Source organism: Cynocephalus volans, chromosome 3 (genome assembly GCF_027409185.1).
Source record: "Cynocephalus volans isolate mCynVol1 chromosome 3, mCynVol1.pri, whole genome shotgun sequence".
NCBI classification, from domain to species: domain Eukaryota; kingdom Metazoa; phylum Chordata; class Mammalia; order Dermoptera; family Cynocephalidae; genus Cynocephalus; species Cynocephalus volans.
The window spans coordinates 102,183,534-102,207,038 of NC_084462.1; the positions used below are offsets into that span (position 1 = coordinate 102,183,534).

At 35.5% G+C, this 23,505-nt stretch overlaps 1 protein-coding gene and 1 non-coding gene across 3 annotated transcripts; one reads left to right on the forward strand and one right to left on the reverse strand.

The window, feature by feature from the left end:
* Positions 1-2,509: 2,509 nt before the first annotated feature.
* ARHGAP11A (Rho GTPase activating protein 11A) lies at positions 2,510-22,258 on the forward strand. 2 transcript variants are annotated; one of them, XM_063091301.1, is made up of 12 exons: positions 2,510-2,638; positions 5,425-5,495; positions 7,580-7,676; positions 8,068-8,321; positions 9,079-9,242; positions 9,421-9,567; positions 14,186-14,260; positions 15,080-15,247; positions 17,554-17,683; positions 18,178-18,286; positions 20,181-20,319; positions 20,667-22,258. In XM_063091301.1, the coding sequence occupies exons 1-12, from the start codon at positions 2,510-2,512 to the stop codon at positions 22,256-22,258; spliced, it is 3,075 nt and encodes a 1,024-aa protein (XP_062947371.1). The 2 variants fall into 2 exon arrangements, with proteins under 2 accessions (XP_062947371.1, XP_062947372.1); XM_063091302.1 differs by lacking the exons at positions 14,186-14,260; positions 15,080-15,247; positions 17,554-17,683; ... (1 more) ...; positions 20,181-20,319; positions 20,667-22,258 and having other exon boundaries at positions 9,079-9,205; positions 9,421-9,564.
* Positions 16,117-16,190, reverse strand: TRNAI-UAU (transfer RNA isoleucine (anticodon UAU)). Its single transcript has one exon. It is a non-coding gene; the product is annotated as a tRNA-Ile (tRNA).
* Positions 22,259-23,505: the final 1,247 nt, after the last annotated feature.

Sequence of the window (23,505 nt, forward strand, 5' to 3'; positions counted from 1 at the left end):
ATAGTCCATATATCCATCAGTATGGGCCAGGTTAAATAAACTACAGTACATCCATATATAACCAAAGAAAAGAATCATGTCCACTTCCTTTAAACATAGTATCTTGACTGTATTGTGCTTCCCTAGTAGGATATAGCTGAAGAAAAAAAGAAGCACATAAAAATTTAAACATCATTCATCAGTCATATGTTAGCAATATCATTATTGTTATTCTGTTTTTATTCTTTATTCTGTAATTGTTATTTATTACTGTCACTGTTTTTATATATGTATATGTGACAGATAAAGCAAATCATCAATCATATTAATATCATTAAGAACTAATATTTTCATCTCAAGAGAAAGGAGACAAAAAAACAAAATCAAAGAGCTCAGCTTTTTAAAAAAAGATTATAGTACAGATAGAAAAAGGCACTTAATATTCAAGAGCGGTCATGAGTCTTTAAGAAAAAGAAATCTGGGACATCTAAAACCGAGAACAATGTGGAGTTAAGGGATGAGGCTAAAGACAACATAATTTGTTAAAGTTATGTATGAAGCAAGAAGAAAAGACGAGTCATAGGTTCAGTTTCATCTCTGATGCACTGTTTCTGGTAAAGATTGACGGCTTTTCTGCGGGCGTTTGCCTCCTGAATGCTGGTCCCACTGGGCCACCTCACCTTCACTTTTTACCAAGTTAATTTCCACTAATTCTTCAGATCAGTTAATCATTGGTACGTTGTCCCTCTCCCTGCCCCCCATCGAGAATATTTTATTATACTCCATCACAGAATCATATTCCTTTCCTTAGTGCCCTTCTCCCCAATCGATAATGCCCCCACACCTCCCTTTCCCCTTCAAGGACCGAAACTGTCTGGTTTTGCTCATCATCCTATACCACATAATAGGCGCTCAATAACAATGGTTAAAATAAGGCAAAACTTCCGTTTTGCTCCCGTCTTTTCACTCAGAGGCTTTTCTTTAGATTGGGAAGGGCAGACTACCTAAGGACTTGAACTTTAAACGGAGCAAATTGACGCTGCGAAAACGTTCCCTACTTCAATTCGTTAGCTGGGCAAATATCATTTAGCCTCTGGCACTAAGAGGCAACGGGGATACAGCAGTGTATAAGGCAGGCACAGTTCTGCCGCGGCTCTTACCAAGTTTACCTGGGGGTGAGGTGGGGCGGTAGTCAACGCAAACTATACAGTCCGTATTTAAATTGCGTCCAAGTCTCTCGTTCTGAAAGAATTACATCCCGGGAAACAGAGAACGTCTTAATGAGATCGCCGATATTTGAGAATGGAAAAGCAGCTCGGGGACAAGAACTGAGCGTGACTGCACGTCAGACGAATTCCACAGCCGAAGTACCCACCAAGGGCCGTGCGTTAGGGGTTTCTAAACTCAGCGTTTGTAAACCCTGACTCAAGTTGTCTCGCCTCGGGTTCCGTAGAACCGGTTCCTCCGTTAAAAGGGCCTTCAGCCCAGCAGAGTTCGGAAAAAGTGAGAACAAGGTGTCTATTACATTTCCTGAACATATTGTGTGAGGCGCGGGCCGGGCGTATTCAAACACGCTTTGACCAGTAGTGTTCTCCAAAAAATGTGGACATAAAGGAACACGTGAAACTCAACTTTCTTGTTTCTCAGGTTTGCCCGCCAGCGCCTTCGCCCGCACCTCCCTAGACAGGCAGCTCCTGGACAGCCTCCGAGGTCCTGATTTTGAAAAGAGAAGTGGGCCAATCAGATGCGGAGCGCTGTTTGGCGCTGCCATTTGAGCCTGGGCTGGAGTTGCGGATGCGAAGGTTACGGCGGCTCGGGGTGTCTGCGTAGTGAGTGGGGGCGGAAGCATGAGGCGAGCTGCTGGGCTTCAGTGAGCTCACAACGATGTGCAGGCCGGGGCCGCAGGCAGGCTGATGGAGGGAACGGACAGCCTGTGAAACGGGGTGACGGCGGCGACCAGCCCGGGCGGGGACCGGGACTGGAAAAGGCGCCTGAGCAGCCGGCTGGTCCGGCCGCTGGGCTAGGGCGCGGGGGCTCGGGACCGAGAGACGAGCGTCCAGCCGAGTCTTCCTGGGCTGGAGGGTCGAGGAGAAGGGTCGTCTGCACAGTTCAGAGAGAGCTGAAGAGGGCAAAGTGAGGTTTGGAGAAAGAGGGATCATTGAAAGTGGCCGGAAGTGGTGAGCAGCTGGCAACTGGCGTTAATGCCAGGAACCGAAAGAATCAGGTAGAAAGAAGGGAAGTCTGTGTAAGTAGCTGAAAGGATTGAGTGACCAAAAAGAAGGTCGGTGTAAGTAAAGGAAGAGTGAGGTGTGGCTGGATCAAAGGGTCAAGAAGAGGGTCTGTGTGAGTGAAAGAGGATCAAGGAAAAGCCGTGGAAGTGGCTGGGGCTCGGGGCCGGAGGTGTGGCAGACGTGGCCGGAAGGCACCGGAGCGGAGCTCAAATCTGAGGGTGTTTGGAAATTGGAAGACTTGGTGGCGAACGAGGGTCAGGACCCGGATCCTGCCTCGGAGAGTGGGCGACGTGTCCGAGATGTGGGATCAGAGGCTGGTTAGATTGGCCTTGTTGCAGCAGCTTCAGGCCGTCTATGGCATTAAGGTTAAGGGTGGCTGTGGGCAGTGTGATCGAAGGAGGCATGAAACAGCAGCCACGGAAATAGGGGTAAGTAATGGGAAAGGGGATTTAGATTTGGGAAAAAAAAAAAAAAAAGCATATCCTGTGCCATCACTTATTACCAGGTCATGCTAAAGTGTTCACTCTGTGTGGATCAAAACCAGAATGTGGTTAGGTGTATCTAATTCAATCCAGATGGTAAACTGCTGATATTTATAGAATGACATTCTTGATTCTTTTCATGGATTTTTATTTTTGGTCACTGAGGGAAAGTTGCAGGATTTTCCAACCTTAGCACTATTGACATTTCGAACTAGATGATTTTTTTCAAGAATTTTTTTGTGAAAAGTAAAATAAATTGGATATAAAACATTTTATTTTAAATGTATGTGCCTAATTCATATGGTAGTTTCTAGTACTTGGAGACAAAAACTAATAAAATTAATTTGTACAACTCTTAATAGTTTATGCTTTTGAAAAGAAATAAGTACTTTGAGAAGAAAACTACTAACAAAAGTAATGTACCTCTTAATGTCTTATAAATTCTGGAGAAATTGCTTTTGTTTGCAAATTAATGGCAACACGTTTGTTTATATTTAAAAGCTACAGTAGTTTCTTCTGATTGCAAACTGGCTTTCCAATATCTCAAATATAGCTGGTTTAGTATACAGAAGAATTTGTACATGGGGTTTTTTTTCACCCCTTAACAAGAAAAGCTGCTTTAGAGTCAGATAGACCTGAGTTTGAGTCCTGCTCTACCCCTAACAGGTCTGTGAACTTGGCTGCTTGTTTAATTTCCCCAAGCTTAGTTTCCTAGTCTATAAAGTGGGAATAATGGTTTCTCTCCTTGGATTGTTAAAGGGATTTAAAAAACGGTGATATCTGTAGATAGGCCTAGCACAATGCATGGCATGTGCTGCTTATTCAGCCAGTGATAGCTGCTAGATAATCACTATTCTACATCCTAACTGACAGTCAAGCTATATAAATTCAGCTGGAAACACTATTAAAAATATTCTCTTAAAGAAATATAGAAGATTGTTGTGTTATAAGAATGGGATCTAACAGGACAGGAAATTAGTTTGAAAATAAATTTTTAGCTCTTTAGCATTTATAAGCTAATAGTAATTTTTGAGCTTTTTAAGAAAAGTACTGGAACTCTTTTAAAATGACACTGTAAGTGATATTCTAATACATAAAATTTAAAAAGCATGTTATTTTATATTATGAAATTAAATTATACCAGTCATTTGTGAAATTAGTTATTAAAAGTAATGAGACTTAAAGGAAAAAAAACAAACAAACATCTGAATTCTAATTATAGGTATGACAGTTACAGACTTAGGTCACCTTTAGCATCTGATTTATTTTTTCACTTTGTTTGCACAGTATCAAGAAAATTCTGATTTACCCAAATAAAGGGGTTTCCCATACTAACATTTTTTTATTAGATAACTCACCTTGAAATGATAATCTTAACAAAAAGATATTCTTTGACTGTATACTCTGTATCAGACACTGGTATGTGTTTTACATGTTTTAACTCATTTAATTCTTTCTGCAACTCTGTGACTTAAGATCTATACAAGGATGCTGAGAAACATTGTTAATTTGATCAAGGTCATTCAGCTATTTAGTGGAAGAACCAAGATTTAAAACTAGGCTGTCTTGCCTGTAGGAATCTGCTCTGTTAAGCACTGTACTGTACTGTATTTTCAGCTTGGAATATTTGTCAATTAAATGGGGTCAGGTGCTTGAAAGAGGACTAGTAAAATTTTGTTACTGTGTTGAATGATCAACAATGCTGAATGATTTCTTATTATAAGGTTAAATAAAATTATCTTAAAATGAGTGCTTCAGGAGCCTTCGTGGAGAGCAGACACATCTAAATTAACATGTGTGAGATTAGGTGTGCCCTCTTAATTTTGTATAAGCAAACGTATACAGGCTTGAATTTATTTTTCAGTCCATTAGGCACAAACTTCTCAATCAGTGACACATTTTTAAGTTCAAATGCATGCACAGCGATAGTGGCAGATTTTTTATTTACACTTAAGTATGCAAAAACACTCAAATTAACCAACAGACAAGTTTACTCTTGGGATCTCCAGTGGACTAAAACTTGAATGTGAGTTTTTAAGAATGGATTTCAAAGTAGTTAAATAAAATTTGACTTAAATATTTGCAGGATCTCTGCCTTGTATACCTCAGGACATAGTTTTTTGTTTTGTTTTGTTTTGTTTTGTTTTGGTGGCTGGCCAGTATGCTCAGGACTCAGTTTGAAAAGCACTCTTCTACAGAGTGAAAATGTTAACAGGTCTAATAATAACCACTTCTGATGAAATTTTAGGAAGTACTCAGTGGGTGACTGGAATTGCTGTTTTGCTTATCAATTGATTTAGACTTTTGTGTAAGTTAGTATTTATAAGGTGACCAAAGGAAATATAAGGTCAATATTTATAACCACTGAAGGCACGTGCAGTATCTTTTAGGAAATGTTAGTGTTTTGGGCCAAATTCTGTTTAAGAATTTCCTTACTAAGCACTAACTAGATTGATATACTATGATCAGATTGAAGACTGACCGAATTTACTAGATTGTTTGAGGGCAATTACTTATCTTGACCATTCTGTGGTCCTAGCACCTAGCATAATGTTTAATATAGTAGTTGTTTGTCACGAAATGCACTTGAAGTAATTGTTTGGTCTTGATTGATAGTTTATAGTTTATTTCTGGTATCTTTTTACTTTCTGAGATTTTTAATTTGCTAATTTTTAAGAAAATTTATATTATACCTGATATTTGTGTTAGAGTAACTGAATTTGTCATTTTAGGGTAAAATATTTGGAGTACCTTTTAATACATTGCCCCATTCTGTTGTACCAGAATATGGACACATTCCAAGGTAAGCAGAGTTTGAAATGAAGAATAAATATTTCAAACTGGTTTTAGAGGGTTTAAAATGAATAGTTGATTGACGCACATATTTGTTTCAAACCAGCAAATAATTTTGTCTCTTAACGTTAGCTATTGTAGACAAAATTTTTAAACTTCTACATATTTTAATTTGTACTTACTCCCAGCATTGAATTTTAAGGTCCAATAATAAATAAATGTTAGAAATAAAGTTATTTTTGCTCTATTAAGTCAGAGTTTTCAGTTCTATACCAATTCTTTGGCCATATAACTCAGATTAAGGAATATACTGAATTACCAGTTCAGTAATTTGACTTTTTTTGTTTGTGTAAGAAATGTTAAATAAAAGAATATTTAAGATATTGGAATATTTGTGACTATATTTTATGAAACACTTGAGCTTTTCTGTACCACTTACTGTTCATAAATAATCTTTTGGACAACTGTTTCAGAAATTTCCAGGAAACTATTCCAAAATAGTTTAAATGCTTATAAAGAAACAGTCTTATCACTTTCTTAATTATTTCCCCTCAAACCAAAGTAGGATTCATTTTGGCTACCCTAGTCCGGTAATCTAGGTTTTAATTAGTGCATCATCCAAAAGCCTTTATTGAACACCTTGCTACCTTAGGACAGTTTTCCCCCATTCATCCTATAGATGTAGATTTACAGTCTTCGTAAGGTAACTGCTTAGTGTTTTGCTTTTAACAATTATTTATTTATTTATTTACTTACTTACTTACTTATTTATTTATTTATTTATTGGCCGCTGGCCAGTATGGGGATCTGAACCCTTGACCTTGGTGTTATAACACTGTGCTCTAACCAAATGACCAGCCCTATTTTGCTTGGTTTTCCTATAATGAAAACCTCTTGGAATTGCGAAGTCATATCCCCGAGAAAAATGACTAAATCTTCCCTGCAATTTCATGGCCTACCTTTTTTGTTTGTTTGTTTGTCTTTTTCGTGACCGGCACTCAGCCAGTGAGTGCACCGGCCATTCCCATATAGGATCCGAACCCGCGGCGGAAGCGTCCCCGTGCTCCCAGCGCCGCCCTCTCCCGAGGGCGCCACGGCTCGGCCCTCTTGGCCTACTTTTTTTTTAAAAAAAGGGTTCTGTCAGTTACCTTTTTTAAGCAGGGCTGACATTCAGCCACTGTACACCAATACAGCTGTATCCATTGTTTGCATTTAGCATTCATTTTAATTTGTTAGTACCAGCTATTGAATATCAAAGTATCACAAGCCAACAATGACTAAGATTATTCAAAATAAAGATATTGAGCACACACTCCTTAATATGAGAAGGATTGTAAGGACTGGGATATATCCTACTTTTTGAGGAATAATGTTGGGGTGAGAAAAGGAAAAACTTGCCTTATTTCAGGGCAAATGTAATAGATTATAGATATTTAAAGCTTATGTACACTATATAAGATCACCCTTGAAGAGACAGTAGATAAAAGAAGGACTTGGACAGAGCCCTGGGTCATTCTAGCATGTAGGGATCTGGTAGAAGAAAAGGAGCCACAAAAGAAACAGACAGGGAAATACCATGAAAACCAGAAAAGTAGTGGGAAAAGTATTTTTGAGATGAGCAGGGGAGTGGTCAGGTGTGTTAAATGCTGATCGGTCAAGCAACATGAGGACAGTGAATTGACCATGGATTTGGCAAGGCAGAGGCCCTTGATGACCTTGATGAGAGCTGCATCATTGGAGGGTCTTGATTGGAGAGGTTTGAGTAGAGACTGGGATATGAAGAAGTGGAGGCAGTAAAAAGACAAGTCTTGTGCTCTGAAGGGAAGCAGAGAAATGGAGTAGGATTGAGAAGGATGTGGGGTTGAACAGACATATTGAAGTTGGCATGAGTAAAAAAGATGGGATGGACCTTAGAGAAGAATTTAGGAAGCAAGAATAACAACTAAAAGTAACCTTTTATTACAAAGATTAAAGGGATTTGTGGCATTAGAGCTTCCAAAAGGGGCATGGTGCTTCGCCTACTCATGTACTTTGGCGGGACAGTAGGATTAGGTAAGATGTATATCTGGCCACCTGAAAAAATTTCTCTTTCAGCTTTCTTGTTGATGCTTGCACATCTTTGGAAAAGCATATTCATACAGAAGGGCTTTTTAGGAAATCAGGATCTGTTATTCGTCTAAAAGCACTAAAGGTAAACATATTCTTGAACTATAATTTTTCATTTGTATCATTTTCAGATTTGGTCTTTATGATTGAAATATTTTATACTATTACATGAGTAATTATCAGAAATTGAATTTGCAAATAGTTTTCTTCATGGCAGAGTAATCTTTTTTTTCCCAAAAGAAATTATATATCATTTATATAGTGCTTTAAAAGTTTACAGAGTACTAAATACTATGTGAAATGAAAAAAAAATAATAATAATTGTTTTTAGCCTTCTAGGAAGGAGTGATATATAGAAAAATAAGAATTAAGAGAAATTAATTAGAGAAATCTAATTAGAGTATAACAAAGGATACTTTATTTGCAGTAAACTCTGAAGCCCTTCCAAATGCTCAAAATTATTAAATTTATTTCAGAATAAACTGGATCATGGTGAAGGTTGCCTGTCTTCTGCACCTCCTTGTGATATTGCAGGGCTTCTTAAGCAGTTTTTTAGGGAATTACCAGAGCCCATTCTCCCAGCCGATTTGCATGAAGCACTTTTCAAAGCTCAACAGTTAGGAACAGAGGAGAAGAGGAAAGCTACATTGTTGCTCTCCTGTCTTATGGCTGACCACACAGTTGAAATATTAAGATACTTTTTTAACTTTCTCAGGAATGTTTCTCTTAGGTAAGTGGTAATTAAAAGTTTTGGGAAATGATAGTTTAATTTCTCAACTAGCTAAGAATTTAGCCTTGTAGATAATAAATTAAATGTCATTTGGAATGGAAATTTTTCTAAAAAGTATTACATATCTCCTTGCTATAAGAAGTATACCCTGACTAATTTAAGAAACAGTGTACCAAATATTTTAATATTTCCTTGCCGTCTTAGAGTCATTATTATAAATTCCTTAATTGCTTATTGGTATTTATAAGATTCATTGTTCACCGAATGGCGTCTGATTACTGTGTTTTTAAAATATTTGTGTTTTACTTTTCAAATTTTTGCCTTCTCCCTGCTGTCAGTGAGCCTGCTTGTTCTAGACATACCTGCTGCCTTCTAATACTTCCAGTTTTCTCTGTGTGGTTTGAAAATCAGATAAACATGTTCATTGTGTGGAAAAGTGAAGTGTGGACTCTGTGATTAGCATGGTTTTTATTATATATGAGGGTACTTCAAAAACTTGTGAAAAATAGAATTAAAAGATAATACAAATCTTTCATGAGCTTTTTGAAGTACCCTCTTATATATAAATATACAGACACTATGTATTTTGGTTCTTATGTTCAAGCCAATCATGTAGGTGGGTAGATGAGGGGTAATTGTATTTTGACTTAGTTGTGACTGGTAAAGTAAGAGGTCTTCAAAATGTACTCCAATACGTTATTTCAAATCTCTGTATTTTTATCTTTGGCACCCTCTAATAAACCATTTTGAATTTAAGGTCCGATGAGAATAAGATGAATAGCAGCAATCTTGCAGTAATATTTGCACCAAATCTTCTTCAGACAAATGAAGGAAAGGAAAAGATGTCCGCTAATACAGAAAAAAAGCTACGATTACAGGCTGCAGTTATACAGACTCTCATTGATTATGCATCAGATATTGGTAAGATGTAGTTGCATTATAAAGTAAACAGGATTTGTTTGTATGAGGGAAATCCCAGCTTCTTCCATGTGAACTATGGAAACAACTGTTAGAAAGTTGGTGTATTACTGTCTAAACATTTTTGGGTGGGAGTGGAGGAAGGATAATAATTGTCTTACTTGTGAATATTTTCATTTAGGGCATGTACCAGATTTTATCTTGGAAAAGATACCAGCTATGTTGGGTATTGATGGTCTCTGTGCTACTCCATCACTGGAAGGCTTTGAAGAAGGCGAATATGAAACTCCCAGTGAATGCAAGAGAAAGCGAAGACAAAGTGTAGGAGGTAAGTGGTAATCCCATTTAATGGTGGTACAGCAATTTGCATTTATCTAAAATGCATTTTAATGTAACGAAACATAAGATATGACATGCCTTCTTGATGCCTACAACATAGTTGGAAAGATATGACATATGCACGTGAAAAGTTAAAATGACAATGCAATCAAATATTAAGTTCTAAATCTTTAACACAAGCGTAAAATGTGTTTAAAGGAGAAAAGTTTCATGGATTGTAATGATAAGGGACTCATCAAAGACAAGGTCGAACTGAGCCTTGAAGAATAGGTAGAAACTAGAGGAATTAGGTGGAAAGTCAGAATACTTATATCCTATTCTAGATGAGAAAGATGCTATAAAGAAAAATTTGTGTAAGGAAGAAATAATCTATATCAACGTTTGTAAATAGACCAGCATGACTTGAGTGAAGAGTATATCATAAGGATTAGGATGGTATTATAGTGAGTTTGATGCAAAGCTAAAGAATTAGAATATTAACCTGGGTGTTGGTGAACCATTGAAGGTTTGAGTTGAGGCATGACATGATTAAAATATTTTAGAAAATTATCTGATTTGAAGAATTGAGACTTAGAGGTAAACAATCAAAAATGTGTGGTAGCAATCCAGGTGTGAGATTGTTGTTTGAACTCTATCTAGTGACATGAATTAGTTCGGAGTATGAACTAAATAATGAAGGGGATATTACCAAGGAAGAATCAAAAAGACCAAATGTCTTAATCTTAGTAGAGTTGGTAATAAGACAGTCTTCTTGGTCAAGAAGACAGAGGCTGTTCCTCCTCCAATTGCCTTAGGAAATTTCTTATCTTTTGAGTATCAGAACCAATTGTTATTAACTATCCCGTTCCTTTTTGGCTTATACACTATTGCATTCTTGTGTTTCTTCTTAATCCCCTTTGTAAATTCCCCTTATGACTTCTATAACATTTTCCTAGGGCTACTGTAGCAAAGTATCACAAACTGGTGGCTTAAATAACTGAAATTTATCTTACAGTTCTGGAAGCTAGAAGTCTGAAGTCAAGGTGTCAGCTGGGCCTCTGAAATCTACCAGGGAGAATCCTTTCTTGCCTTTTCTTAGCTTTTGGAGGTGGCTGTCAATCCTTGGCATTCCTTGGCTTGTAGTTGTATCATTCCAGTCTCTGCCTCTGTCGTCCTATGGCATTTTCCCTGGGTGTTGCTCTGTGTCCAAATTTCCCTCTTATGGGAAACATTGGATTAGGACCCAACCTAATGATTTTATCTTAACTTGAGTACATCAGCAAAGATCCTAATTTTAAGTATGGTCACATTCACAGATACTGAGGGTTAGGACTTAAATATATGTTTTTGGAGGACACAATTCAATACATAAAACTTCTTACCACAAATATGGATATTTCTCAGAAACAGATCATCTTTATTACTCTCTTTCCCTTTGTGATCCCATTCACTCCTGTAGTTTCAGTCACTCACATAACCAGATCTCTGTTATCTCAAAAATGTCATTTCCACTTTACTAACAACCTACTAATGCAGACATCTTCACTTCTGCTTTCCCTTCATGCTTTAAGCTCATTGTTTTAAAATGACCATCTTCACCCGTTTTAAAACACTTGAATTCCATTTTCTATTAATGGCACTACCATTCCCTAGACACTCGGGCTTTAAACCATGGGTTCCTAACTCTTATGAGTACTTTACTATCTATATTCACATAATTTTCATGTTCTATAAGATTCTATCTCTGCAGTGTTTACTTCATTTTTACTGTAAGAATCTCCTTCAGTGTCTTTGCGCCTCCTACTTGCATTTGCCCAACTTATTGCTGTTAAGACTGACGTTCTCAATGTATAACTCCACTCATGTATCTCACACATACACTCTTTAGAAATTCTCGTTGATCTACTGATATTTATAGCTTGGCATTAAAGATCTTTCATAGGATTGCTCTAGCATACCTGTCTATTCTTTCCTATTTCTACTTTACACATCCTACACTTTAGTCAGACTTTGTTATTTATTTATTGTTTTCCAGACACTTTTGTTCTTTTGTTTATACTGTTTATTGATAATGTTTTTATTTCCATCTACCCCTGCTATTTAAATTGTATACAGTTGTCAAACTTCAGGTTAAACGTCTTATCAAGCGATTTGCACCCCCCCCCCCATTATTTTTTTTTCCAGTGGGGCGCTTTTCTGCTCTGATGTTCTATAATATTTTAGGCTTTAAGACTTTCTGTCTGGTTTTATACTTATTTCTTAATTTTTTTTTTTTTTTTTTTTTTTTTTTTGGCAGCTGGCTGGTATGGGAAACTGAACCCTTGACCTTGGTGTTACAAGACCATGTTGTAACCAACCAAGCCAACCAGCCAGCCCCTTTATACTTACTTCTTGTGTGTGACTCTCTTACCTATTATATTTAATGCTCTTTGAAGGTAGAAGCCATTTTTTATACATTATTGTATCCAACCAATTGGTTTTTACTGAATAGGCATAAACTATTCAATGAATATATTGTCAAGTTATTAATATTTGGTTTAAACACACAGGTACTTTATTTGAGCACATTAGGATAGCATTTGTCAGGCATCACTAAAATACATCAGTTTCATTTGCAATTTGAAACTGTTGAGCTCTAGACCATCAGTGTTTATCCCTATGTTACAGCTAGTCTTCTGGGTTTTTTTTGTGGGGGGAGGGATTGGGTTTTACTTTAAAATGCCACAAATACCCATGTGGTTCAGTTGCATTTGCTTCGACTAATCTTAACTTTTTAGAAAAAATTATGGTAAAATATATATAATATGAAATTTAGCATCTTAACCATTTTTATGTGCACAGTTCCAAAGTATTAAGTACATTCACATTGTTGTACAATCCACCAACACTTTTACTTTTATTTTGATAAATATTTATTATATGAGTTAGTTACTCAAGCATAGTTTTAAGCTAGATATGACATTTCTCAACAGTTATATTGCCTCAGAATGTACACAGGATTCCATGGGTAAATTCTTATAATATAAGCAAAGTAATTTAGTCTATCATAATTTTCCTGTTCTTGCCAGTGTAATGTGAATATGTATGTGTGCTCCTCTGTGTTGTCATTGGGTTAATACATCCTTCATAGATGGTGGTACAGTGCTGAGTTCATTAATATGATACCCCTATGAGTGTAGTACAGTACTTCCTGAAATACATAAAGTAAGCTCTCACATACTTTAATGAGACTATTAAATGGACTGAGACATAATTTTTCCCTTTCTCTGAATACTTGAGGTAGTCTGTACCTTCATTGTGACCCATGATACAATCAGGACAGTTTCAGAGTGTGGAAGGAACAGTTTGTCTTTTAATACTACTGATTTTGCTGTGCTGTTCTAATTATGTGTTACCTGCTGTGGCTGAATCTGTTTGTTACCTGGTTATTTCTTTTCTCTTCTGCTTTGACGCTTTTCCTTTTCATTTGTCTCTTTTTCCTCTCCCATATTAACTTTATGGCATAGGTGCCATAAAGTTTGGTTTTAATTAAATATTGCCTGCCAGTTAGAGCATTGCGCATTTTTGGCCATTCATTGAGATTTTCAGTATTTTTCTCAAGTTTGTACCTATTTTATTTGAGGGTGTAATATTTCTCAATAATACCTAAGTGGGCTATTTCTGAACTGAAATTTAAATAACTATCTTGAGTGATATTTGGTGATTAATCAGGTTAACAGACATATTTAAAGGACTTTTATGTTTCATTGTGGCTGAAAATTAGGGGGATGTTGTTGAAGTCACAATAATTTCCTAGTAGCTAAATCCACTGTATATTTTTCAGGCCTGTATTATTCAGAATCTCTCTGACCACTTGACTATTTCCTTCTTGATGTTTTTTTTGTAATACTATGCTAGCTTTGTCTCATTTTCTGGACTTTCTTTTTCTGACTACCTCTTAAATGTTTCATTCTTCTATTCTTAATCTTCTTCTCACACTTTGCCCTCTTCTCATTCACTCACATTTTTGAAAACTCATTTATGCACTGAAGATTCCCAAATCTATTTCTTCAGCCCCGATCTTTCCACAAATGGATTCATATCCATTTCAGTGTCTCATAAGCATGACTAACTTACATAATTTTCTTTTTTCATTTGTTCACACCATTGTCTACTCAGTCATCAAAATCCCAACACTAGGTGTCCTTATCTGCTCTCTCCCCTCCCTACTTCCCACTGATTACCAAGTCTTGTTACCTTGATCTCACAAATACCTTGATTTCTGCCTCTCTTGCCACTGCTCCTACCTCAGTTCAAACCTTCATCTCTTGCCTCAGCAAGTAATGATTCCCTTTTCTGTACCCTTTCTTACATTATACATATATGTATTACATTTCATTCTGCATTATATGTCTTAGGGAGGCAGGGCGCTATGGAAGTATAAGTGGGGGATGGAATAAAAATATATCCTTTAGTATTTTTCCTGTTTTGAAATAATTGTTTTAAATAGCCTTAGTAACTTTAAAATGTACAAGCTGATATAGAGTTAGATATTAAAAGACCACAAAAATCAAAAAGAATTCTTGGTGAAAGATAGGTAATTGTTAAGCTATAATTGATTGTATGATTATATATGCCTTCCATTTCAGATTTTGTTAGTGGAGCACTAAATAAACTTAAATCTAACAGAACACCCTCTATTACACCTCAACAGGAAAGAAATGGTAGGTATTTATTATATGTATATGTTTAAATGAAAATTTCTGTAGTATTCTACAAATAATAATTATAATAATAATTACCTAATTTAAGTTAATAATCAAATTTAGTTTAATCAAACTTAAAAGTTATTTTCAACAGAAATATTGTACTATATATACGATGTTGTGCCATTGCTGATTATACTGGATATAATGAACCCAAAATTGTAGGTAGGAATTTCTTTTAGTCTGTTGTTATATCTTTAATCTTCTTAATCATGCTTTCCTTTTGCTTGTAGTTTGGAAGCTATCGAACATGTGAAATAGCCCAACTTCATTTTTGTTTTAGAACCAGAAGTTTATTAACATATGTTCCAATTTTTTATCCTAATTTGTTTATGGCTTATATTATTCAGCAAATAACAGACCAATATGATCTTTTGCTTTTCAGAGGAAGAAATTAACTGGTTAATACTCAGTTATGATAAAAAGCAAAAATAATACTTAGATTTAGACCAGTTTTTGTCTCAACTCCTTGATTATAATTTACTTTCCTGTATTAATATTTAATGTGTATCATATACAACTTAGTCTATTTGGTTTAAGTTACTGCTGTTTCTTAAGACTCTTGCCTGTTTTTGGCTTTCTTATTTTCATTTTAAGTAATTGCAGAGTTAATTTCGTTATATAACATATATTTGATAATGTAAATATATTCCTGGCACCCCTATTTTTTGGTTAGCTCTAAGTAATAGCTTTATCAGAAGAAATTATATAAAGCTTTGTGTTTTATCAACTCTGTGGGAGAAACAACAAGTTGGTTTTATTTTGTTATTTTTTCAGTACAGCTCTCTGTATCACCAGTGATTCTTACACCAAATGCTAAGCGTAAACTGCCAGTAGATTCTTCTCATGGATTTTCAACTAAGAAAAGGAAGTCCATCAAGCACAATTTTAACTTTGAACTGTTGCCAAATAACTTCTTCAGTAGCAGTTCTACACCAGTATCAGGTAGCAAATAAAACTTACATAATAGGGTTGTAAAATTAACATGAGTACCTATTCTGGGCAAACTGCTATTTCATATTAATATCACCCTTAGGAGCCAGAATTTCATTCTATGTTTTATCAAATCTCTGAATTTTTGTAAAGTTCCCTGCCTTTCAAAATAGACACTGGTTCAATATAATTTGTGTGTGTGTGCGTGTGCATGGTTTATTTCTATGCCTATTGGAAGTTATGATAAATAACTCAGAGTGAGAGTTTGTGCTTCTGTTGATAGCATTGATGCTCAGATTTTATGTGATTGGACATCCTGAATACTACTTTAGTTACTTCTACATCTCTAGCTATGGCTCTATGACTGTCTTCTGTTGAGTTGAGGTTGCCAGAAGTTTGATCATCTCTGAATCCAGAGTGAGAGTGTTGCCATTCCAGGTTATGGTTTTGAGGAGGGGCTATTCTTAAAGTTTTAGACTCAAGTACCTTTTATAAAAGCTTTAAAACTTTATTTACACTGTTCCTTATGGCATGGTTTCCAGATTCCTTACCAGCCTAGCCACCTTCTTCCAAATTAACCACAGGTTCCTAATGTGGCCAACCAGAGCCTCCAGAGAATAATATAATATGATCATGTTAATTTGAATACTAGATTTTTCATAGTGTGGTCTTAGATTTGGATGGCTCTTTTAGCACATGCAGAATACAAGTTGGGCTCATATTAGCCTTATGATCAACCAAAAATGAAGTGAAACCCTGATTAAGCCCCAGGTCCTCCATCTCATATTTGTCTCACATTTAGTCAAAATGTGAATAATCTCTGATTTTCATGGATTTTTATTTTGTTGGTTTCAGTATTTTCCTTTTTTTTTTTTGGCAGCTGGCTGGTACAGGGATTGAACCCTGGACCTTGGTGTTATAAGCACCATGCTCTAACCAACTGAGCTAACTGGCCAGCCCCTATTTTGTTGGTTTCAGACAATGTTAAAAATTGCATTTTAAATTTGTTGACTGAATTATGAGCTCTTCTTCCCAAAAGCCACTCTTGTTTCTGTTATCCAAAAGGTTTATACTTTCCTTGTTAGTTATATTAAAAAGTTGAGCAGAATAGCAACTTGTGATTTTCCAAAGAAAACCACTTCTTCATAGTTTCTTTATGGTTCATTAAAGTGTAATGATAAGAACTTTGAAACTTATGTCTGTAGCTCTTTCAGTATTCAGAGGTTGGAGACTTAAATTCCTTAAAAGTAACTTAGTGTTTTCTTAAATTTAAGTCTTTTCAATTTGGAAGTCTTTTTCCAAATAGCAAATGGTAATCGTAGTTCTCCCTGCCTTTGCTGATTTGTATTATAGCATCTTCCCCAAGCAATGAACCTGTGATAAATTTGCATCACTCCATATACTCTGACTTTGCCTCCTTGTGACCACTGGCACATTTTCAAGATAACTAGATTGCAGCCCTGGAATTCAACCACCTACTTCATATTGGATGTATTAGATTGGCTTCCAAAATTTTCTTTAACCAAATGCACTCAAAAGTCATTGTAGTGGTTGGATTTTTTTTCTTATTTCATAACTATTTCACTTTTTTCATCATTTTTTACTATAATTGATTTTGTGATATAAATGTTGTTAAATAACATAATTAAACTGAGCTTTGGTTGTAACGACCAATTATTCACATGCAACATGGCAGTAGCCATGTGGTTAGGCAAGTGTTATAGATAACTAGTTTTTGTTTGTTTGCCAAAAATATTGGACAAATTACACTTCAGAGTCAGGTGGACGGTTGACTAGCAGGTAAATCCTGAATACTCAGACTCCAACTTGTTTGTTAATAGTTTATTTTTGATAATAGTATTAATTAATCTCATGTACCAGATACTGTATTGGACATTTTATATGCATACGGTAATATTTCCATTCATCATAAAAGTCCATTTTCTGAGCTTAAAGCTATTTAGTAAGTGGTGGGGCAAAGTCAAGTCTGCTTTCAAGATTTGCTCTTTCTTCAAAATGCAACAGTGCCCACTCCTCCCTTGTATTATTAAAAGAGTTTAAAGCAAAACTCTAATGTAAAAGTAATGCTTAATGTGACCTTTAATTGGCAACTAAAAAGTAGGAATGGGTACTTTTTTTTACTTGGGATGTGTTATTTGACAAGTGAGGATTCTAACCAGAAATTATATGATTTTTGTTGTCGCTTGGGGGTGGAAACTAATGCTTTAAATCTAATTGCTACTATTACTGTTTTATACCTTAATATATTAAAAAGAATATAAGTACATGTGGTATATTACATGTGGTTATTTTTGTAGTTCACATTGATACAAGCCCAGAAGGGTCATCTCAGAGTTCACTCTCTCCTGTAGCCCTCAGTGGGAACCATTTGATCAGTACAGGTGTGCCAAGGCGAAGTAAAAGGATTGCAGGCAAAAAAGTTAGCAGGTAATTTATCCAGGACACATTGTTTTCATTGGATAAATATTTGGTGTATATAGTTAATAAAATATTTTGTCTTTATACCAAGAATCATATTTGAATTGTAATTTTAAAAAATCTTCTCTGCTTTTATAGTCTTACTAATCAAGTACCCTTTTATACCCACCAGAAAAAGATTCCTAATTTAAACCCATATTGCATGCTTAAAATCCTATTTTATGTTAATGGTGTAATATTAAAATTTCCTGTTAGTTTTAAAAGCTAATCTATCCTAATGATCCCAATTTATGTGACTAACCTTTATGATAAACAGATTGTTTTATATGCAAATACAATGTGTTTATATGGTATCTTAAAGTTTAACTGGTTTTAAAAAGTTATTACTCTGTTCAGTTATTAGCAATATGATTTGCTGTGGATTTTCTTTCAAATTTCATTTTGCCAGAATTTCTCTGGTGTTTACGCTATAAACTGACATTTATTAATACCACTCTTTTTAGGGTGGAATCAGGAAAAGCAGGCTGCTTCTCTCCTAAAATCAGTCGTAAAGAAAAGGTTCGAAGATCTCTTCGTTTGAAATTTAGTCTAGGGAAGAACAGCAGAGATGTAGTAAGTTTCTTACCTTTTCATTGATCTGCTTAGATTAGCATAAAGCTATAGACTTGATACTAAAAGATCCTCTCTACCTTTTTTACCCTGCCTCCCTCCAGCTACTGTCCTGTTCTCTACTCCTATTTATACCAAACTCTTATGTTTGAGTTGATATCTCCAGATTCTCTTTTTCCACCCTGCTTAAATTAATTCCAGTCAGGCTTTTGTCCCAACACTCTACCGAAACTGCTCTAATCAAGGACACCCATGAATTCAACGTTGCTCAAACCAGTGGTTAAATATTAGTCCTTATTTGACTTGATCTGACAGCAGCATTTTTCACATGATCACTTGTTCCTCTTTGGTATACTTCATTTCCTTGCTTTTTCCTCACTGGGTACTTTTCGAATTTCTTTGCATCACAATGCCCAAATCTTAGTCCTTGGACTTCTTTTTGCTCCCTCCACTCATTCAATGTGGTCATGAGCTTTAAACATCATATGTTTACTTAAAATTTCCAAGTTTAAGTTCTCCAGCCCAGAATGCTCTCTTAAACAACTTGGCTGTTTCTTAACATCTGCCTACTTGACTTTCCTACTTGGAAGTCTAATCCAGTAGACATCTCAAATGTAATCTGTCCCAAACAGAGCTCCTGAGATGCATTTATTTGCTGCCACTATCCCCCTCACCAAACTTCTGCCTGCAGTTTTCCTCGTCTCAATTATAACAACTCATTCTTCCAATCACTTAGGCCAAAAACCAAGGTAGCATTCTTGATTCCTCACTTTTTCTCATGCACTGTGTCTAATCCGTTAGAGAATCCCATCTAACTTCTGCTTTCAGAGTATCTCCAAACTGACCATTTCTCAACAGTACAACTTTTCCCACTTTCTCTAAGTTCCGTTCCTATCTCAGCTGGATTACTACAGTAAGCTACTAACCAGTCTACCTGCTATCCTTGCTACAGTACTATAGCCAAAATTACCCTTTTAAAACCCAGTTAAGTCATGTTATTCCTCTACTCAGAACCCTCCAATAACTCCTCTTTTCACTCTGATTAAAAGCCATAGTTCTTACACTGACTTGCAGCACTTCAAGTGGTCTATTCCCAGGCTACATCTCTGAGCTCTGCTCCTGGCACTGCCCTTTGTTCGCTTTGCGTCATTCTCTCTGACCTCCTTGCTTTTTGTTGACTGTGCCAGGCTTTGTTCCAGCCTCAGAGATTGCACTGGCATTTTCCTCTTTCTGGAATGTTCTTCCTCCTTAAATCTTTATGGCTCTGCCCTTATTTTTCCTTACTCACAAATCATCTTCTGATCACTCTATTTAAAATTACACTTCTCCTCTTTACCACTCCATATTTTTCTTACCCTGTTTTAGTTTTCTCTACAGCACTTTTTATCCTTGGATATTGTATTTATACTACATACTTTTTTGTTTTGGTTTGTCTCCCTATCTAGAATATAAATTCCATGAGGGTAAGATTTTGGTCTGGTTTTTCTTTTTTGGCAGCTGGCTGGTATGGAGATCCAAATCCTTGACCTTGGTGTTATAAGACCACGATCTAGCCAACTGAGCTAACCAGCCAGCCTCTGGTTTCTCTTTTTCACTATTTGTGGACTGGCCCTGGCATAGAGACAGCAAATACACAGTATTTTTTAAATTAATGAATATTCAAGGCTGCTTTTAGTAGATCATAAAATATCAACTAATAGCCAAGTCAATGTTTAAAATTTTTATTAGCTGGCAAGAATATTCACTTGCATTTATTATAAAATTGTCTGTCAGTTATATATATGCCTTTTTAATCAGCTTTAGATTTTGATAACTGCAAAAAAATTTTCTGTTGTAATATTTTGAATTAACCAAGTTCATTTCTTAACAAAACTTCCAATTTTTCTCTTCTGAACAGAATGGATGTTCCAGTGTCAATAGACATGAAAATGTTGGTCGGCGACTTGCAAATCAACAATGTTTAAAAAATAGGATTGATTCCGTAAAAACAGGTCTGCTTTTTAGCCCAGATATTGAAGGAAGATTGTCAAAGAAAGGTACATTTACATGATACTGTTGGAATTTTGCCCCCAAATTCTGTGTTAGTTGTTTCTTTAATGGTAAAATATATTAAATAATTTGCTGCTCTAGAAATTAAAAATCTGTATTTGAATATTGAAGATATTTGAATTGGCAATGTATTTTTCTATCAGCAACTAGAGTATGCTTATATATATAAATATGAAAATATTTGACATTCCTATGTTAAAGATTATTTCTTTTAACATAAATCTTTAATTTATTAGAATTAAATGCTTAGTGCCTCTATTTGCCATCTGTTTGGATAATATTTCAAAACTAGGTCAAATGTAAAGGATTAAAGCACTGTACTTATTTATTTTAGGTTCAAAAAAGATCAATAAGTCTGAGGAAAACTTACTAACTCCAGAGCAACTAGATGGAACCAGTTACCGGATGTCTTGGACAGGACCTAGTAATTCAAGTTTTCAAGAAGTAGATGCAAGTGAAGCTTTTTCAATAGTGGGAAATCTTGAGGTTGAAAACTCTTCTTTGGAGCCTTATATTGCGGTTGAAAAGTCACATGGTACTTCATGTGAACTTACCCCTTCCAATTTACACAATGAGCATAATAGCAACATAGCAGGAAGCTCCCTGAGTAGGGATGAAAAGCACTTGACTACTGAGACTTTGGTGAAAATTCAGAAAGCATTTTCTGAATCTGGAAGTAATCTTCAAGCATTGATAAATCACAGGCAGTCATCAATAACTAATGTGGGAAAAATAAAATTAAATGAAACATCTTATGTAGAATATAGCACAGAGAAAAATCTATTTGAAAATAATGATTTGAGTGTGGTAGAATCAGAGGAAAAGTATGAACACCACACTGGTAAAGATGAAAATTGTTTTTCAGAAAGAGACTTCTTATCACATCAAACTCAAAAATTTGATAGAGAAGTGACTATAAAATGTTATTCAACTCAGATGAAGGTGGAACATGAAAAAGGTATTCATTCAAATATATCAAAAGAGTATTTAAGCAGGCAAGAATTCCCCAGCGATGAACAAATAAAACAGCAGTCCCCAGGGGATAAACTAAATACCAAATTAAAGGAGAATGAGGATATGATTGAAGAGAACTTACTGAAATGCACAGCTTCTAGGGAGGGCGAGGCCAGATCCCCTTCCTCACAGCAGAGTACGTGTAATCTAACCACCTTCTCAAAACCTAGGCCTGTGAGAATTGCTAAACAGCAATCACTAGTAGAAACATGTGATAAAAAAGTGTCTGAAAGTTTACAAATGACAGAGCATGGAAAGGTTTCAGATCATATACAGTGGTTTAACAAGCTCTCTTTAAATGAACCAGATAGAACCAAAGTTAAGTCACCTCTTAAGTTTCAGCGTACACCTGTTCGTCAGTCTGTTAGAAGAATTAATTCTTTGTTGGAGTATAGCAGACAGCCTATAAGACATAAATTAGGCAGTCTTGGTGATACCGCTTCTCCTCTGGTTAAATCAGTGAGCTGTGACAGTGCCCTTTCCTCTTGTAAAGAAAGTACATCAAAAGTGTCCTCTATTTCATGTACCAAATCAGGTCCTAAAGAACAGAAGTCTACATCATGTGAACAGTCAAACATTGATACAATTTCAAAATCAAGTGTGGAGTTAATTTCTAAGTCTTTCTCAAAGATAAAGAGGCACGCAGATTCAGTGAATGCTTCTCTTGGGTCTGCTAGAGTTTGTAAACAGGAAGTGATATCTGATGGCCAAATTAAGATTCCTTTGGATGACCTGACTAATCATGATATATTAAAATCTGTTGTAAATAACAATATGGGCATTTCTCCTGGGATAAATAACAGAGTCTTTAGGAAACCATCAGAAAAAGAAAGGGTCTGGTACAAAGGCTCTCCAAAAAATCCTATTGGAAAAGCTCAACTACTACCAACAAGTAAGCCAGTAGACTTGTAATTGGTAAATGTTATACTTGTCATTAATGTAAATAAACTTAGCAATTGGTGATATGATTTGCAGGATAATCTACATGTTCGTTTGTAGCTCAGGATGATAGTTCAGCAATAAGTTTAATTTCACTGCACAAGCAACTTGGATTTTTATACTTGTATAAATGACTACTTTGTTTTTCTTAATTATGGTAGTATTTAAACTTTTTAATTTTATTGTGATCTCTTAAAGCAGTGGTTACACTGTGTTTTTTAAAGAAGTTGTCTGGATTTATATGAAATTAATTTTTGAAAACTGTGATTTTTATGTGAGATAGGGAAGAGTGGAGCAGGTTGTGCTTATTTCCTGTTATTCCTCCAAGTCAGATAAGATTTCTCCAGCAAATTTCTAGCATTTAAAGGGAAGAGATAAGACATGCAAATCTTGTGTCTTGAATTATATTAATGTTTATTGTCTTTACCAAAATCCCTAGAAATTAATTTGTTTCAGTAGCATCCAAATGCTTTTATTTCTATTTGGGGGCAGAGTAAGTTGGTTTATTTCACTTGTAGATGTACCCTGTGTTCACTTGAACTAAGAACAATGGCTAAGGCAAAATAATGACTAAAGTGTGCTCATATATCGTGCAGAACTAATTGATGACTTTTAAGCCATACTATATTTTTTAAGGTAATTTGCACAAACATATTTATCTGTTTTGTCCAATATAGAAATGAAAATTATTTGAGGAATAATTAAACTTGAAAAAAATTAATCAAGGTGATTTCTTATATGCAGGTGCTTGATTATAGAATTTGAAATAGTTGATACACCTCTGTACATTTTACTTGGATAAAAACCTATGACAATTTTGTCTTGTGTGTAAATGTTATTTATTTAGCATAGACATTAAAGGTAACTTTCTATAAAATGACTTGCCTGAGACTAATGAAATTCAAAATGCCATTTAGAACTTGAATGAAATTGTCAAGCAAATCTATCTAAATTTATATTTTAAATTATTGGAAATTACACATCATTAAGGAAAAACTTATGAACAATATAACGTATTTTCTAGGTTTTAGAGGAAGGAATTAGCAGACAGAATCAACCACTAAAAATAGTTTTGCAGGTCAGTTGTTCGAATGCCACATTTAGATGTTGGAGCAGAATAGAGCCGCATGCACACTACTTGGAACAACCAGACTTACAGTGTATGTATGTATGAGGAGTCTCAAGTCATCAGATGTTTGCTTTACCAGGTTCTGCTTCAT